General features: G+C 41.4%; 1 protein-coding gene across 2 annotated transcripts in view; it reads right to left on the bottom strand.

Annotated features, from left to right (window-relative positions):
• Positions 1-2,148: 2,148 nt before the first annotated feature.
• dcaf15 (DDB1 and CUL4 associated factor 15) overlaps positions 2,149-19,175 on the bottom strand; it is a 54,038-nt gene continuing 37,011 nt past the window's right edge. For both annotated transcript variants that reach the window (XM_063035593.1, XM_063035594.1), the window contains 6 exons: positions 16,739-16,827; positions 14,595-14,723; positions 10,867-10,949; positions 9,969-10,073; positions 9,769-9,884; positions 2,149-8,182 (listed from right to left, as the gene is read on the bottom strand). In XM_063035593.1, the coding sequence (XP_062891663.1) occupies positions 8,127-8,182; positions 9,769-9,884; positions 9,969-10,073; positions 10,867-10,949; positions 14,595-14,723; positions 16,739-16,827 (578 nt within the window). In that variant the 3' untranslated portion in view covers positions 2,149-8,126. The remainder of the gene's footprint in view (positions 8,183-9,768; positions 9,885-9,968; positions 10,074-10,866; positions 10,950-14,594; positions 14,724-16,738; positions 16,828-19,175) is intronic.

Here is a 19,175-nt window from a genome sequence, read left to right as displayed (position 1 = left end):
GCTGATTATATTCAGGGGTGGGATCTACAGAGTTTTAGATACAATACGTAGGATTTCACTGGAGAGAGCAATTTGGCATTCAATTTCACCTTATTGAATGCTGGGGCTCAAGTGCAACCAATACCATTGGATGTGTGCTTTCTCCTCAGTTTAATTTCATATCCTCCATGGAGAAGAGTTGGCTTCAGATCTCATCAAAGAGTGATGTTTTGCTGCGCACTTCCTGAGCACCGCACTTGGTGACTGTGCAGTGTTTTAGTTTCTGAAATGGGGCTTCAATCCATAACCTGATTGTGAAGACGGTATGTGATCCATTGAATCACAGCTTGGACTATTTCTCTGACCTGTTGAGTAATTGTGCTTTATTCCAGGTTTCCGGATCCTGCAGTATTTTGCTCCTCTTGCTGTGAAATGAGGACATCTCTTTTTCCCTTATTAGGAAGGGAGAGCGCCTTTGGTATGTCGAATTTCTGGTGAACGAACGAGTAGTCTTTGGGGTACTGCAAGTCTGAGTCTTTATCGATGCTTTGCTGCATGCTTGAGTGCTTGGTGGGGGCACAGATGCTTTTACTGCTGGTGGGGGTGGGGGGGGTCATCGCTTTGCTGCTGCTTATGTATGGGAGGGGGAGCTGGGGAGGCTTTGGGGTTCTAACATTTAACTGCCATTATTTGGGGCACTGCTCTGTTTTCGTGGATGTTTGCGAAGAAAAAGAATTTCAGGGTGTACACTGTATACATTTCTCTGACATTAAATGTACCTTTGAAACCTCTTCAGCACCTGTGCCTTTGCTTTAAAAAGTATACACATTTACAAAGTCTTCAACAGAATGCTTACATGGTTCTCAAATTAAAGCACTACCATCCTTGTCTAGGATGCATTCCAGTCCCACAGCATCAAACAGTCCTCCAGCAAGCAGGACATATCTGCATCCTTGAAAGAGGGATAGGCCTATCGTTTCTTCTCTCGAAGGGTGAACTTCCCCATCCTACACCACATTTAAGTGCACTGACCGACTGGCCTCCCTTTGTAAATCTGTCTCATCAATCCATTAAATGGGCAAGGCATGGGTCACACTGCTGCATCTGGGTCAGAAAGTTGTAGATCAAGCCCCACTGCAAAGTCTTCGGTGCAAAATGCCACCCCAGAAGTACTGAGAGAATGCGGCAGTACTGGAGGGGCTGTCTTTTAAATGAGGCAGTAAACCAAGACCCCTTCTGCTGTCTCAATCAGATGTGAAACATCTCAACAAAATATTTTGAGGTTTTGGGACTTTTCTGCACTTAATAATTATCCATAAAGTAATACAAGATAGTTTAAGATTTCATATTTCTGTTTGTAGACCTTGCTGATTTGTACCAGAATGTCACATTTACTGCTTTGTGATTCCATCTCTTAATACACAAACTCATAATAAAAACAAAAAAAATTACTATTTTTAAATAATAAATTTTGGTTTGGGAATCTTCAACAGAACTTTACAGAAGTGATAAAGATTTTCACTATTCTTAAATAATTACTACCCAAACACCACTCCAAAATTTTCCCCCAAGAGAATCTCATCTGTGTAGAGATTAAAGATTGAGCCTTTGTCTTTTCTGATTTGGTTACATTAGTGTCAAAGGAATGAAATGGTCAGGTTGTACAGGATGCCATACTATGGACTGGATAGGGTGAAGCATGTAGACCAGATAGTGTCTGCTGACAAAAAGTGTACGCGTGACCAAAGTCTTGTGTAAATCCCAGTCTGTGGGGATTGATCCTGGATCTGACTAGTGTAAAAGGACATGGAAGCAATGTTCCGTACGCAAACTTCCATCAGAAGTCTCTTTTGTTCCATACTGTAATCCATGCTTAAGTCAGGAAAAAAAATCCAATAATTTTCACCCTATTTTCAGATGCTAAACTTGATTTCAACAAATTTAGAGAAATGAAAGTATTTCCTCACTCTTGTACCAGCAAAAAATAAATACAATGGATTCTGGTTAATTGCGATACATTGGGCCCAGTACATTTTGGCCAAATTAAGAAGCTTCCCCAATTAGTTGAAATTTCATAGAAATAGTTAAAGGTATAAAAAGGCAAACTGAGTAAGAAATTATGTATTTAAATGAGATACAGAACAAATTGGAACACTACCAATAGAAATACAGTACTATAAAACTGTGTATTGGTTTCTAATAGTTACCAGAGTGCACACTGCGGTGTTCTTTTGATTGACTGTAAATGAACAGAATCAGCGCAGACATCTGGTGCAGATAATGGACTGCCTTCGTACAATTCTATCAACGATTGCATCCTCTACATCTTCATTTTCTTTGTAGCTTTCAAGATAATTGTCAATACTTTCAAATTCTTTGTAGTTCCTTACAAGTTGAAGTAGTGACATCACTTCATTTTCACTCCTATTTCTAGCATCTCCACACCTGAATGCTTGAAACTGCATGACCTAAACAGTTCTGAATTGTCTTACTGATTATTTGTCAACTATCAGTGACAAAAATCATTACATTTTGAACACAAACACACACAACTGATGCTTGTTGAAACCTATACAGTATGCCTCCTGCCTCAATTAATTGGCAGTCTCTCAAATAAATGCAGGGAATCCTGGTAATTTTCTCGATCAGTTTTTGTTCTTTAAGAGTTGTCCCAAATAACAGCTGTCCTGATTAGCTGATGGCCCAATTAATCTCTGTAACTCTGCAGTGTTCACACACAAAATGCTGGAGTAACTTAGCAGCTCAGGCAGCACCTTTGGAAATGAATAAGCAGTCAACATTTCAGGCTGAGACCTTCCATCAGGACTGGAAAGATAGGGGGAAGAAGTCAGAATGAGAAGGTAGGAGGATGGGAAGGAAGGTGATAGGTGAAGCCAAGTGGATGAGGTAGGGGGAGGAAGTAAGAAGCTGGGAGGTAAAAGGTAAAGGGTTGGAGAAGGACTCCGAAAGGACAGAGGGCCATGGGAGAAAGGGAAGGCGGGGGGGGGGGGGACCAGTGGGAGATGATAAGCAGGTGAGAAAGGTAACCATATAACAATTACAGCACGGAAACAGGCCACCTTGGCCGTTCTAGTCCATGCCGAACTCTTACTCTCACCTAGTCCCACTGACCTGCACTCAGCCCATAACCCTCCATTCCTTTCCTGTGCATATATCTATCAAATTTAACTTTAAATGACATCGAACCTGCCTCAACCACTTCTGCTGGAAGCTCATTCCATACAGCTATCACTCTGAGTAAAGAAGTTCCCCCTCATGTTACCCCTAAACTTTTGCCCTTTAACTCTCAACTCATGTCCTCTTGTTTGAATCTCCCCCACTCTGAATGGAAAAAGCCTATCCACGTCAACTCTATCTATTCCCCCCATAATTTTAAATACCTCTATCAAGTTCCCCCTCAACCTTCTATGCTCCAAAAGAGGGGGCCAGAACTGGAAATTGATGAAGAGGGAAGGGGAGGGCAAAAATTACTGGAAGATGGGAAATGCAATGATTATGCCTTCACATTGGAGGCTACTTAGATGGAATATAAGGTGTTGCTCCTCCAACCTGAGTGGCTTCATCATGGAAGAAGAGGTGATGGACCAGCATGTTGGAACAGGGATGGGGACTGGAATTAAAATGGATGGCCACCAGGAAATCCTTTTTTGCAGATGGAGCTAAGGTGGTGAACAAAATGATCCCCAAATCTATGTCAGGTCTCACCAATGTAGAGGAGGCTGCATTGGAAGCACCAGATACAGTAGAGGACCCCCACAGATTCGCAGGTGAAGTGTTGCCTCAGGTGTAACAGCTCGCCCACTTGCAAGGAAGAGTGCCGGGGGAGCAAAGGAGGCTGAGGTTTACCCGTATCAAGGTTTATAAAATCATGAGTGAAATAGACGAAGTGGATGATCAGAGTTCTTTATTCCAGGGTAGGAGAGTTCAAAACCTGAGGGCATACGTTTAAGGTGAGAGGGAAGAAAACTGAAGAGGACCTGAGGTGAAAGTTTTTCCACACAGACGATGGTGGGTACATGGAACCTACAGCCAGAGGAATTGGTACAGGCAGGTCCAGTTACAATGTTAGAAAAACATTTGGACAGGTACATTGGTGGGAAAGGCTAAGAGCAAGGGTTCCCAACTTTATTATGCCATGGACCAATACAATTAAGCCAGGGATCTGCGACCCAAGCGAACTCCAGGTTGACAGGAAAATGAGCCAAACACAGGTAAATGGAAATAGTTCAGGTAGGCTACTAAGCATGGACCAAAGTACCTATTCCTGTACTGTATAACTCTGAAGACACTGATTTTTTAAAAAAAATATGAAAATACACTGGAATAACCAATTAATGCTGAGGATGAGAGGGATTTAGAGCGCTCTTGGGATCAGAGGTTTAATTAACTACTTAGATGGAATAAGAGACTGTCATATCTTAATCTGACAGACATTCCATCCCCAACGATCAGCCCTAGTCCCAATCCTGACAGTTCAGATTCTTGCTAAGATCTGCCAAGGATGCCCTTGATTAACCTTCACTTTAATTTGACCTGGAAGCCTGGCCTCTTTCTTGGCAGAGTCTGCACTTTACGTAACAGTTGGATGGTACATTGCAAAGCACAGAACATAGAACATTGCAGTTTCTCAAGTGTCTATTAAATGCCCCTAATGAATCTGCCACCTTAGGGACTACCAGTTTCTGGCAGTACATTCCAGGCACCCACCACTCTCTGTGTAAAAAATGTACAGGCCTTTCAGCCCATGATGCTGGGCCAACGCTTTAACTTACTCTAAGATCAAACCAACCCTCCCCTCCCACATAGGCACATGGATAATACGAAAACGGTGGGCTATCTAAGAGTCTCTTACATGTCATAATGTATCTGCCTCTACCACCACCCTTGGCAGCACATTCCATGCACCATCACTCTCTGTGCAAAACATGCATCTCTAACATCCCAGCTATACTTTCCTCCAATCACAAAAATATGCCCCTTCATATTTGCCATGTCCAGCCTCGCAAGAAGTCTCTGGCTGTCTACTCAATCTGAGTCTCTTTATCTTACACACCTCTATCAAGTCACCCCTCATACTCCTTTCTTTCTTTCTTTTTCTTTTTAAATCTTTTTATTAAATAAGTATACAAAAAGGTAAGCCATATAGACACTAATACACTGTTGTCCCAAAGAGAAAGAGCCCTGGTATGCTCAACCTATCCTCATAAGCAATGCTCTCTAATCCAGGCAGCATCCTGGTAAATCTCCTCTGCACCCTCTCTAAAGCTTCCACATTCTGCCTATAATAACCAGAACTGAACACAATACTCTAAATGTGGTCTAACCAAGGTTTTATAGAACTGCAATGTTACCTTGTGGATCTTGAAATCATTTCCTCAACTAAAGGCCAACACACCCTATGACTTAACAATCATGTCTATTTGCGCAGGGGTCTATGAATGTGGTACCCAAAATCCCTCTGTTCCTCCACACTGCTAAGAATCTTGCCATTAACCCTGTGTTCTGCATTGAAATTTGACTTTCCAAAATGAATTAATTCACTCTTTTCTGGGTTGAATTCTGCTTTTCTGTCTCTTCTCAGCTGAGCTCTGTATCCTATTAATGTCCCACTGTAATCCTCAACAATCCTTCTACACTACCCACACCACCAACCTTCATGTCATCTACAAACTTGTGAACCCACCCTTCCACTTCCTCATCCAAGCAAGTTTTCACTTTCCAGGTAAGGGTTAACCAGAACCATCACTTGTGGCAACATTTTGTAGCATCCTGGAGATCAGACAGCCCTGAATGACAGAAGGTGGAAACAGTTGATTCACTGTCCAGTTTCTGCACTGATTGCCTGAATTCCTGGAGCAGATGCAAATCTGCATGGTAACTTCAAATTGTTCAAACTGTTTTCAAAATATGCTTGATAAATCCAAAGGTCAACATCTGAAGATGATGCAATATCCCAAGTGTCTACCATCTGAAAACAGTCTTCAGATCTTGGGTCACCTTTGTGTTAAGTGCATGAAAAAGCCTAAATGGCAAGAGGTAACCCCAAACTGGGCTTCCAGAGACTTTTGGAACACACATACCCAGACCTGAGTTATTCGCAGACTTTGGCAGGCATTATGAGCTGCACTGAGGGTGGCTATTATCAGCCACAGGATCACACGAACAAGAACCATGTTAAGCTCTAGAACTGAACCCCTATCACACGGGCTAGGTGCCAATGAGGCAAATGAATTTCTGCAGGGAGAGAAGAGCCATAGAATCTGAATGGATTCATAGCTATTGGGAGTGAATCAATACAGATCATTAAGATCTAATGGAGATTTAGGAATGCCCTCATCAAAGTGGGTATCACCCAGTTCAGAAGTGGCACTAATGTCTGTGGTTTAAGTGGTTAACGCACTCAATGAGTTGACACCAACTGGAAACCAATGCCGTCAAACTGGATGATGTCACCAGAGAGCATGTTAGGTGCTGTAGAAGAACACAACAGAGCCAACCTGATTCAGACAACTGTGGACACAGAGAACCTGGAGCCAAATTATACAACAGACTTACTGCTGTAGATTGGGAGTCCTCATACTGATTGGTAACAGGGTTGGACTGGAAGAGTGATGTCGGATTAGTGGGCAGCCTTTATCAGTCCTTTCCACTACATCATTGAAGCTGCAGCTTAAGAGAAATTTTCCTTTACTTTGTACATTTCAGAAGTGGACTTCCCAGTAGATACTAGTGGAGTTGACTGGATGGTCCAAGCCTTCTCCAGTTCTCTGTTAAGCTTCAGCAATACTGGGCTGGGCCTCGGACTGGGCAGGTGTTGCTTGATATTGAAGACAAGACAGGGAGGTTCACTTGAAAAGTTGGATGGGCGGGGGAAAAAACTGCATTGGGTCAATATCAGATGTCGCAATTGGCAGAGCTAGTAATTTTAAAACCATACACACACATACTACCCACCCCACCCCTTCATGACTCACTTACTAAGACAGCATGGGAAAGAAATGAGTTTGTTTTCAGAGAGAATCTGCTATCTCTTGTGTGATCTACACATCTTTGTTGGATTGTTAGAGTCATGAACTTAGACCATGTCTAGATAAAAATCCACCCATTTCCTCTCACTTACTTTGATGTCAAATTTGTCTCTCTAGCAGAAAATGTACAAATTAAAAAAGACCCTGTTTTGCAACACCCAATTAATTTTATAGCTCCTATCAAAGAAAACCATTTAAGGTAAATGTTTAGTGCATAACCTGGCTGCAAAACTTGCCAATCCATTTCCTGTCTTCTGATTTTACTGGCCACAAATTCTGATGCCATCTGAGTTTTAATCACTTGTGAACTCACCCAATCTACACTCAGAGTCAGTACTGACATTCACTTATTATATTTCCAACAGCAGACTATTTACACTGAGCTTCTGTCTCTCCTTTATTAAAAATCAGAGGAACATATTCTTACTCAGCAACAGCTTGATGTGGAAACTGGTTACATTGCTCATCATCTGTGATTCTGTAACCGGAACAACCAACCCCACCAACGAATTCTGAAGGTGGTTAGCTGCTGTGAAGAACCTGTCTTGTGTCCAATGACAAGCAGCATTCTTAGTCAGAAAGCCATGAACTGGGAGGATTCAAGGAAGGAATGTAACCAGCTCTTTGCATTTTCAAACTAAACACTAAATAATGTTAAAGGTTAAATGGCATTTCTAACAAGAAAAATAACCAGCAATGTGTCCTGGTAATCTCCAAAGACATTAATATCAACATGACTAACAAGGTTCTAAATTATATACTGAGGTAATACAAACATCAAAGATGTTAAACTTCAGTGAGGGTATAGTCAGTACTTGTAAATTAGGCACCAGTCTACAAAAAATAAACGTAACTATTCAATGTCGTGCACATTCTTGGAAGATAAATTCTTATTCCTAAAATCTCCAAGGATATGGCCTTATTTAATGGCATGAAAAGGAATGACTGAAACAAAAATTTGACCAAAGAGGTAGCTTTAAAAAAAATTGAAAGTCTTAAAATCTTCAATGCATTTGCAGCTGGCTTTGTTCTCGAAGGATGGTCTCTCGATTCTTCCCTTTAAAATTTGTTGTCTGAACGAACGATGGTGACTCACAGCTACAGAACAATCCACATACAGCGTCCACTATCCGCTAGGCGTTTCAAGGAGCGACCTAGACAGAAGCCGAGGTTCACAATAAATCATTGCACAGCAATCCTGCTCTCCCCAACTTTCTTGCTAAGCACCAAGACTAATGTTTTGCTCTATCAACAGGCAGAGAGATTAAAACATGCTTGTTTTAACATAATCATGAGATTAATCACATATAGGGTCGCCCAGTAATAACCCAGTCCCTCCACCCAGCATGGCACTGGTGACTTGTGTTGTAATGTCTCATATTAGCAGGTCACTAAAATAACCTGACATGTAGAGTGACACAGACTCTAACACACTGTTGCTTGGTAACTTTTTGCCTGGAGTGATTAACTGAGAAACTGTGCGGGGAAAATCACAATAGATTCTCAGAGTGCAATGCATGGGTCTATCGGTGCCAATCTATTTCTCCTGATTTCAATTCCATTGTCAGCAGCTGAAAGTGAATAGCAGTTTGCCAAAGGGAGGGCATAACATTCCTTGTAATTTGATTGCAACAGGGCTCCTGCGCTCCAGTGGGCATATCCTTACCCTCTTTGGGTGTAGGACCAGGGAAAGAAAGGAACATCATCTTTCTGCTTTCTGTAGGGATCATTCTCTATGTTTTCATCTCTCTCCACTGATCTTCCTCCTGATACTTATCTCTGCAAGCATGACAAGTGCTACAGACATGTCAGAATGAGAATGGAGGTTGAATTTAAATGGAAGAATTTGCCTTTTGCAGTGGACAGCTGCGAGTCTCTCAGGGTCAATTATTGTATCTGATGCCCTCAGTGAGGCCTCCTCTACATCAGTGAGATCCAACAGATTGGGGGCATTGCTTTGTCGAGCACCTTCACTCTGTCTGCCACAAAAGGCAAATTCTTCCAGCGGCCACCCATTTCAATTCGACCTCCATTCTCAATATGACAGGTCTGTCCATGGCCTCCTCTACTACCACGATGAGGCCAAAGTGATATTGAAGGAGCAACACCTCATTCTGTTTGAGTAGCCTCCAACCTTATAGCATAACCTTCAATTTCTCCAACCAGTAATTTCTCCCCCCCACCAACCTTCTTTTCCCACTCATTCTAGTTATCCTCTTATCCCTTGTCTTCTCATCAGCTCCCTCTGATCCCCCTGATCTTTTCCTTTCTACTAGATTCCTTCTCCTTCAGCCCATTATCTCTTCCACCTATCCCCTCCCAACTTCTTACTTCAACCCCCTTCCCCACCCACCAACCTTTCCCCCTTCAGCTGGTCTCACCCATCAGCTGCCAGCTTGTAGTCCTTCCTCTCCCCTCACCTTCTTATCTGGCTTCTGCCTCCTTCCTTTCCAGTCCTGACATAGGGTCTTGACCTGAAACACTGACTGATTATTCTCCTCTATAGATGCTGCCTGACCTACTGTTCCTCCAGCTTTTTGTGTATATTGCTCAGAATTATCGGCATCTTCAGGATCCCTTGTGTTTATGAACAGACTTGAATTCCAACCTGATAAACATCACCGGTGCACAGAAGCCTCGGGGCACTTGAAGCCGCTGTGTAGCACTGAGGAAGGGCTGTAGTGGATGGTTTAGATCATGTGCGCCACATGCAACTCACACCCATGGTATCGCAGCATACCTTTATGCAGGGCTTCATTCGTCATTCTGTTCACATTGCGAAAGGTACTTTCGGGGACTAGCCATCGCATTGCTACATCAACACAGCTTTTCCGAAAGGTACTCCAAACACTGCCACTGTACAAAAAGAGATTGAAATATTAGCCTTAATTTACATTTCACAAACAAGGTGGTGTTGAGAAAATGCACCATTTAACCTACCTTGTTTGTCCCTGGACAGCAGTTAAGTCTCCAACACCCACAGTTGCAAAGATGCCCGTATTTAGATTCCATGCACCCTTCAAACAAGTATGATATGCCTTGGGTCTGAAAAATCATTAATAAGGCTTGATAGCAACTTAGTGGCAGGTTAGACACACAGGAGCGGGTAATGGAAGGACACATTAGAAAACACTATGATTCTATGCTAATGCAGGGTACAGAAACATACTGTGAGGGTGTAAGGGCTAACCAGTACTAAACGTTTCAGAATGGGGATGACAAAATGAATGAATCTGCAGGGGGGGTAGGTTTGAAGGGTCACAGGCTCAATTCTCATTCAGAATTCACGTGCTTTCATCCAGCAGCTAAAATAACTACAGCCTATCTTTTCATTTCAGATAATTTCCCAGTTGATGCCTCCAACGTGAACTCGGGGGCTCTTGAGTCAAGGCAGCAACATAGAACAGTACTGCACAGGAGGGGCCCTTTGAAATGATGGAGGTCAAATTCCCTCCCAAAGCTACACCCTGAGACTGACCATGGAGGAATATCTCCCACAGCATCCAAGTAACACTTCCATTCCTGATCCTAGGCAATGTTGTGATTGCTAGAAGTCCACAAGCCAAACTTACATCAACTGATCCTAAAATAGGTAGTAGTAAGGGAAGTTTTCCATTACCGGAAATGGTGGCTATGAACCATGCTGAAATTTGCCCAATCCATTTCATGTTTCACTCTCCGAGCTACAGTGCAAGGAAATTTGATTCTCATGAGTCAGGGCAGAATCTTGAAGTGAAAGATCACCATGAATCTCACCCATAGAAAACAAATGTCAGGTACCCAATACAGTAAAGTGTAACATTTAAGTATAACCTCCAATCTAATAGGTTGGTCTTACCTTACTTGCCCTTCTTCATCTGGGGGGTATGCTAAGAGCAGCAATCCTATGTTAATGATTACGTGGTTAGTTACAGGGCATACCTTGAGATTAAAAAAAGGACAGATTACCAATCTACAGCTACTGATTACATATCTAAATCTAAGGTGCATAAATGACCACTTTAAGTCCAGCAGCAAGTTGATTTATTTCTTTTATCTTCCACATACTACACAAGGCCCTTTAGTAAACAGTGTACAGGACAACTAAGTGTGTATATAGAATGTACTGAAAGGTAGAACAAGTGACAATAACTGTCAGCTCACCACCAATTGCAAGAAAGGATAGGCAAGAAAAGCTGACTTCACCAGAGGCACAAACATCCCTTGTATGAATTAAAAAAAAACCTAAGTTGGTAACAAATGTCTATTACATAAAACAAAATTCTTGAGTTCGTATTACAAGTGCCTGAAGTTCATGGGAATTAACTGTCATTACCTTCTTCCCCCACAACTCCCACCTACCAAGGGGAAATATCTCATTTGCTCTGAGATTCTTCAGGCCTCAATTTAATGATTAATTTGATAATACTACATTCTCAGCAGGAGGTGAAAGGGTTGGTATGAATTTAGTGCTCAGTTCTCTGGATTCAAACCCATAGCCTTCTGATTTAAGAAATCAGTGAATCAAGTGGACACAAAGGACAATTTCAGAATGGATCCAGCAATAACTCAAATGAGCAAGTAAATCTCAAAGTTGTATAATTTATACATTCTCTGATAATAAATAAATCCTGAATCTTGAATAACTTACGGCAGATCCTGCACATGATCTCAGAATCATGTGAAGCTATGAGGACTCCATTTATAAAATGACCTAGAATCTTCTCTTTACCCATCCACTAAGTCTTTGTTTACCTTGGAGCATCCCCAGAGGTTGCCCTGACCTTCATTACTGAAAACATCTACAAGAATTTCCGTGAGGCTGTGAGCCAGAACAAATTATATCTACAGAAGAATTGTAAAAAAAAATCTTTTGACAACCAGGTAAGCCATGCCTTCTCACTTAACTGGTTGTCAAAGCCTTCAGAAATATTTGCAGGTAGAATCATTGGGCATGGAAATACAGGACATTTTGCCCACCATGTCCAAACTGACCGATGGGTACCCATCTATATTAGTCCCATCTCCCTTCTACACCCAGGTAATTCAATTGGTTGTTCAGATGCATCCAACACGCTGTCAGTGACACTGCTTCCACCACCTGTCAGAAGGTGTTTTCCAGCTTCTTGTCATTCTCCAGGTGAAAAAGGTCCCCTCAGATAACCTCTAAATGTCTTATCCCTACCCTACATCTCGGTCCTCTAGTTCTATTTACCTCTGATGAGGAGAAAAAAGTATTGCTGTCTATCCCTTTTATACTCCTCAACTGCATATACCTCATTCATGTACCCCACTTCAACTTTTCGTCTGTCTCTCCTGTAATTGTAGTGTGGTGACCAGAACTAAACAGAGTACTGCAGCTGAGATCTGGCTACTCTTTTATATATAAATTTGGAACATGACCTCCCTACACTTGTATTCAATGCCCCAACTAATAAAGGCCAGCATCTCAGCTCCTGACATTCAGAAACATGTAAATTCAAAACTAATCAATCTAATAAAAAATGAAAATGAAATATCACCACAGGTGGTCTCCTCTGCCACCTCACACCCCATATAATGGGAGAGGAAGCAAATCGTTCTCAGCCCCTCGGACCTTTCTAAGACAAAAATAATATGAATCAACTGAAGTAGTATAGACTGAGAACCTCCATGATTAGAACAGAAATATGGACCATACTTATTTATTTACTGTTTGTATAAGGCGTGAGTCTGTAATTGCTCTTAAGAAGGCAGTGGTGAGCTCCTGCCTTGAAGTGCTGCACTGTTGGAGAGAGGTCCATCATTTACAGTGCCTTGAAAAAGTATTCAGCCCCCAACCCTTTGTTTACATAAATGAGTATTACAACCATGGATTTTGATCAACTTAAATGAGAATATTTATTTGTGAATCATATACTCCTTTTTTTTTCCCACAGTAGAGCCCAAGTAAACAGTGAAAATTGTAAAGCATGTAAAACTACTGACATGGGAGAGGGTTCAGAGAAGATTCATGAGAATGATTCCAGGAATGAAAGGGTTACCATATGAGGAACGTCTGGCAGCTCTTGGGCTGTATTCCCTGGAGTTCAGGAAAATGAGGGGGGAATCTCATAGAAACATTCCGGATGTTAAGAAGTCTGAACAGATTAGATATGGCAAAGTTATTTCCCATGGTAGGGGATTCTAGGATAAGAGGGCACAACTTCAGGATTGAAGAACGTCCTTTTAGAACTGAGATGCAGAGAAAATACTTTAATCAGAGGGTGGTAAATCTGTGGAATTTGTTGCCACGAGCAGCAGTGAAGGACAAGTCATTGGGTGTATTTAAGGCAGAGATAGATAGGTTCTTGATTAGCCAGGGCATCAAAGGGTATGGGGTGAAAGCAGGAGAGTGGGTTTGACTGGAAGAATTGGATCAAACCCATGATTGAATGACATAGCAGACTCAATGGGCCGAACAGCCTACTTCTGCTCCTATATCTTACGGTCTAACTAATAAATAGCAAGGAAGAATTCCTGGTTAAGAAAAAGCATATCCTTGCCAGTAAAGACTTTGCAAAGCATTACTTAGAAGATGCAGAAAGAGGTCTTGTGATTGGATGAGACTTGGAACTTTTTTAGCCTTAAAACTAAGGCCAAAATCTGGCCTTAATCTGATACTGCGCATCAACCAGGTAACATCATCCTTAATGTAAAGTATAGTAGAGGTAGCATCATGATACGGGGATGCTTTTCAGCAGGAAGGGCTGGAAATCTGGTCAGAATTGATGGGAAAAAAAATGCTGCTAAATGCAGAGAGATCCTGGATAAAAACTTGCCAGCCTCTGCCAGAAAGCTGAAAATTGGGAAGAAAGTTCATCTTTCAGCAGGACAATGACCCAAAGCACACTGCTAGAGCAACCATGGAGTGGCTTCAAATGAAGAAAACTGATGTCCTTGATTGACTCCTGACCTTACTCCCCAACTATGTTGGCACGGCTTGAGCAATTTTGCAAGAAGGAATTAATTAAAAACTAGTCATCTTCCAATTATCAACATCAACAAATTGGGTGAGTTGGTAAGGTAATATATTACTACTGAGGAAAGTTAGCGTAGTAATTACAAAGGGTGTGTATACTTTTTCAGCCTCATTATTTTAGTTTTTAATTTTCAGTAAATTATTGACAGGTTTTGGATTTTTCTTTTGATTTGACAGAATGCACAATGTTCTGTAGTTCAACTCAAAAAATCCTACTTCAATACTTTTTAAATTTAGAAAATGAGACAGTAAAATCTGAAAATAGTTGTGGGAGTTGAATACTTTTTCCAAGACAGTGTAGACCCAATGACCACAGAGTAAAGGTATCCAAATCAGGATGCTGTGTGACTTGGATGGCTGCTGCCCTTGGACTGGCCATCATGGGTTTCGAAGGTGCAGATGAAAAAGCCCTGGCAAGCTGCTGAGGGGTGTTTTATAAATAGCACATAGTGTGGCCACTGTATGCTGGTGATGCAAGAACCAACTTTTTATGGTGGTGTATTGGGAATTAATCAATATTTATTCAATACAGCAAGACACATTCTGACACACACACCACTGCCAAGCTGTTCTGTTAAATCACTTACCTCTAGGATTACAATATCATAATCACTAAAGGAACAGTAGCGTTTTGACCATGATGCATCATTCCTTATAACCTCATTAATAACGTATTCGAAGTCAAGCGTCAGTTGTTCTACAGTGAGGTACTTTCCCTAGAAATTGACAAAACACAGGACACTAACATTCAGTGGACATGAACTTCAAGTAAAAGGCATTATTCATCTCATTCCTAATAAACGTTTCCCTTGGATAAACCTACATCCATAGAACAGCCTCGACCGTGCACTGAATAAGGACACATATAATCCTTTTAAGGATGATACAGCAGACAATATTGACCAACTGCTACCTGTCAAGAGTTGCAATCTTTTGAATGAGCCATTAAACTAAGGATTTCTGCACCTACACTGGGAGATATAAAGGATGGAAAGGCGCTATTTCTTACAACAAAAGGGTTTGTCCCATAATTTTGGACTCTCCTTTATCACAACTTTCTGCCTGAAATCCGCCCATCCTGCCTTCTCCCACATATATCATGATTCATTCTGTATCGAATTATGCATGAAACACATAACTAATTCATCCACAATAAAAACCCACAAACAGTTGCAACTCCGAGCACACAGAATAGGCCTCCGTTTATCAGCCAAAAATATGATTTGCCTGAAGTCCACAGAAAATTAGTGTTAGAGTGCTCTTAAAGAGTCAGCTGACATCTGATTTCCTCATCTGTGCCTTGTAATGCTACAGTCAGAATTGGCCTATCTGACGTTCTGTCCCACTGCTGGACCTCATCCCGAGCTGAGGGCTTTATATCAAAATGCAAGGCATGTGAAGTCACCCACCTTGATTAATATGTTATATGTAAATAAGTGGTTTGGCCTTTTTCATTTTATTAAGCCTGATTGTTTAATTAATTTGTATTGCTCCACTATGTTTTAATTCAATTATTTATCCTTCTGACTAAATAAATCCTTCTGAACTCGGTTCAAAAAAGAACTTAAGTGGTTTGCAAAAATCAGTCAATGTCACACCTGTAAGAACCTATCTTTAGAACAGTGAACTCACTGCCAACCACAGATGAAAAGCACAGATCCATTATGGTAAAAATGAGCAAGTAGTACAGAAAGAAAGGAATACAAGGGGGGACTGATAAAGCTGGGGTAAGAGAATGATTGCAGAGGATAAAGTCTGCATGAATTCCTTGTGCCAAATGCTATAAATTCTATGAAAAGAAACATTTACAGTTATATTTGAAAGGAAGCATGCAATAAACTTGAGCTTGTTTTATGCTTTCTATTGCAACAATTTACCCTACCTCCCACTACATTAAAAGCATTGTTCAACACATCAGGAGGCTGCTCATATCAATTAATCCTTGAGGCTCCTAATGGCTCAGTAGGGTTTCTCAATAGGGATCTTTATCCATGTGTGTGGGAAAGAGTTATGATTCAGACTGGATACAAGTCATTGCATATATTGAAGGCTATGAGACAGAATTTTTAGCCTATGGGGGAGTCAAGGGTTATGAAGAATATGCAGGAAAATGGATCCAAGGCCAAGATTGCATCAATCGTTATCTTACTGAATAGAACAGGTATCCCACCCTGCAAAAACTCATTTCAGGGAGGCAGCACCATCAATTTGCGGGGGACTCCCGGAACTTCCGGGAGGGGTGGGATGTCTGCAATAGAGTAGCTCCTTAGCAGCTAGCCAGCTAGTTTAAATAACGTTAGCTATACTAATGAACGAATGACACCTGTTAAACTCACCTCAACACGTCTTTTACAGTCTTAACCCACCATGGGCAATAGAAAAGTCACTGTTGCAAACAGTGCAGCGAGCAACACTGTCATTATTTTGACCCCTATTAGGCAGGGGTACACTTTAGGGTAGTCTGGGGTGACGTATTTTTTATATATTTTTTTGGAACACTCTGCCATGGCGCGCTCTCTCTCTCTCGTGGTCACTCTCGCGCTCTCTCTTGCTTTCTCTCTCTCACTCTCAAAAAACTGATTTCCGTGATATTGTATATAATTTGTGGGCATCAGGGAGCCACTATTAATATGCTGGAGACTCCCGGAACATCCAGGAGAGGTGGGATGTCTGATAGAAGAACAGATTCATAGCTCACCCTCTGTCTCCTGCTTTAGATTGGTTAAGTTACCTGATACAAGGCATTTTCTTTAAAAGGTTTCAGATTCTTTCCTCTCAGGTCAGTCACCACAAAAGGCAATGAGATCTTATCATCATATCCTGTTTGAAAGAAAAATTGTTTTAGTTTCCAATACACGAGGTACAGTTGAATAGAGATGATGTTGCTGAATCAGTTGGGCAGAGGTCTGAACTGATGGATCTTAAGATACACATTCACATCTCAATGCTGCAGCTGGGGAATTCCATTAATCAAACTGACCCTGAATCAAAAGATAATGTACTGTCATAAGAGCCCATCATGTCCACTGACGTCCCTTGGGGTGAGAAATATTTGTTAATCTAAGCTTGAAATGGCCCAGCACTCAGTTAAAGGACAACCAACTGTGACCGTTGAATGCTGACATAGCCAGCAATGCCACATCTAGGAATGAACTCACTGAAGTTCCTGTCTGTGTTAAATCATTTGGAAACATTTGTAGTATTAACTAAATCCTTCAAGATCCTTGACCACACAACAAAAATAAAACCTGCAATATCTTTACAAACAAAGAAATAATGCTAGAAACATGGCAGTCCAGTTGTACACAACAAGCTCCTGTTAAGAATTATGCAAAATTGATTAGCTTTTACTGAAACACACACAAAAAATGCTGGTGGAATGCAGCAGGCCAAGCAGCATCTATAGGAAGAGGTACAGGTGACGTTCCGGGTCCAGATGTTACCGAGGGGTTAAAGAGATTCTGAAGAAATTGGTAGAACAGAGTCACAGAAAAGTACAGCACAGAAACAGGCCCTTTGGCCCATCTAGTCTGTGCCAAGCCATTTAAACTGCTACGTCCCATTGACTTGCACCCAGACCATCGCCCTGCATATCCCTCCCATCCATGTAACCACCCAAACATCCGTTAAACATTGAAATCGAGCTTGCAAGCACCACTTGCTCTGGCAGCTCATTCCACAATCTCATAAATCTCTGAGTGAAGAAGTTCCCCTCATGTTCCCCTTAAACATTTCACCTTTCATCCTTAACCCATGATCTCTAGTTGTCGTCACTTCATTTATTAAAATGCTAGGCATTTTGTGGTGATAATGCATTAAGTAAAAAAAAACACAAAAGCTTGGTTTATTAAAAACAAAATCAAGCAGTCATTACATTTAGAATCAAAAAGTAACCGTGCTCAAAATCACTTATTTGGTTGAAAGTCTGAGAAATTATATGGGACATACAGCTTAAAAACTAAGGAGGTTAAAGAAAGTTCAGAGAGAATTACTTGCTACAAAATGAAGCTGGGTAAATCCATATACTACTAAAACTCTCACTCTCTGTTTGTCACCTCCAATTAGCCCAAATGGTGCATTACAGCGGCACTTTTTTTTGACTATATCGACTTAAAATGCACTAACTTGCAGAATACATGCAGAAGTCAGAGTTATATTCGTTTAAAATTGCGCACTCGTCAATAGGCCCTGCTTTGCACACCCGATAAAACCGCGACGCATGTGCACCACGGCCAGACGCAGCAGCACGTCACGATGCTCACAGCAGCGAAAGGGCAGGGCAGCTCTATTTCGAACGCTCACATTCTGCTAACCACATCAGCATGTGTAGGATTGGGACAGATCAAACTGCCACCCATCAATAACAGATATTTAAATCTTACTGTAACGAAGTTCTTCGAAACACCCTATTCCCTGATTCTACACTTGGACTAATAAGAGATGGGAAAGAAGGAGAATGGGGAAAAGAGTGGAGGACTACTCCTGGATTTCTGAAGCAAATGTTCTGGGTGGAGTGTATACCGTTTCTCCACGAAGTGGTGACCTCTACTATTTGAGACGACTTCTTCATCACACAAAGGGGTCAGTATCTTTTGAATCATTGAAAACACATGATGGAGATATCCTTCTATCATTCAAAAACATCTGCAGAGAGAGAGGATTGTTGCAAGCTGACGATCATTGGCAGCAAACTATGGAAAAGGCTGAGGGAACAAGAATGCCCGGAGCAATGAGAGATTTGTTTGTCGTCTTGCTAACAAACACTGAAATCAACAATCCACAGCAATTATGGAACCGGTTCGAGAATGCAGTGTCTGAAGATTTCTTACAAATGGAGAGGAGAACTATCAATGATCCTAACATCATGATCGATGAGAGGCATCAGGGACAAACTCTTCTGTATTTCCAAGAGAAGCTTGAGAACTTGGACAAAACACTTGAAGAATATAACTTGCCGACACCAAGAAACGGTACAATTACTCAAAGTGCTGGCAATCTGGAATTTCTGCGTGAACTGCAATACAACACAGACAAACAGCAGGAATTTGTTTCATAGAAGGAGCCACGATTGAATAATGAGCAAAGAGAAGTATATGAATATGTGTGCGACTGCTTGGAAAGGAATCTCTCTTCAACGATTTTCATTGATGCACCAGGAGGAACGGGCA

The sequence above is a fragment of the Mobula hypostoma genome, chromosome 29 (genome assembly GCF_963921235.1).
Source record: "Mobula hypostoma chromosome 29, sMobHyp1.1, whole genome shotgun sequence".
Classification (NCBI taxonomy): domain Eukaryota; kingdom Metazoa; phylum Chordata; class Chondrichthyes; order Myliobatiformes; family Myliobatidae; genus Mobula; species Mobula hypostoma.
The sequence above is the reverse complement of the archived record's forward strand: the minus strand, read 5'-3'. Positions and strand labels throughout refer to the sequence as shown.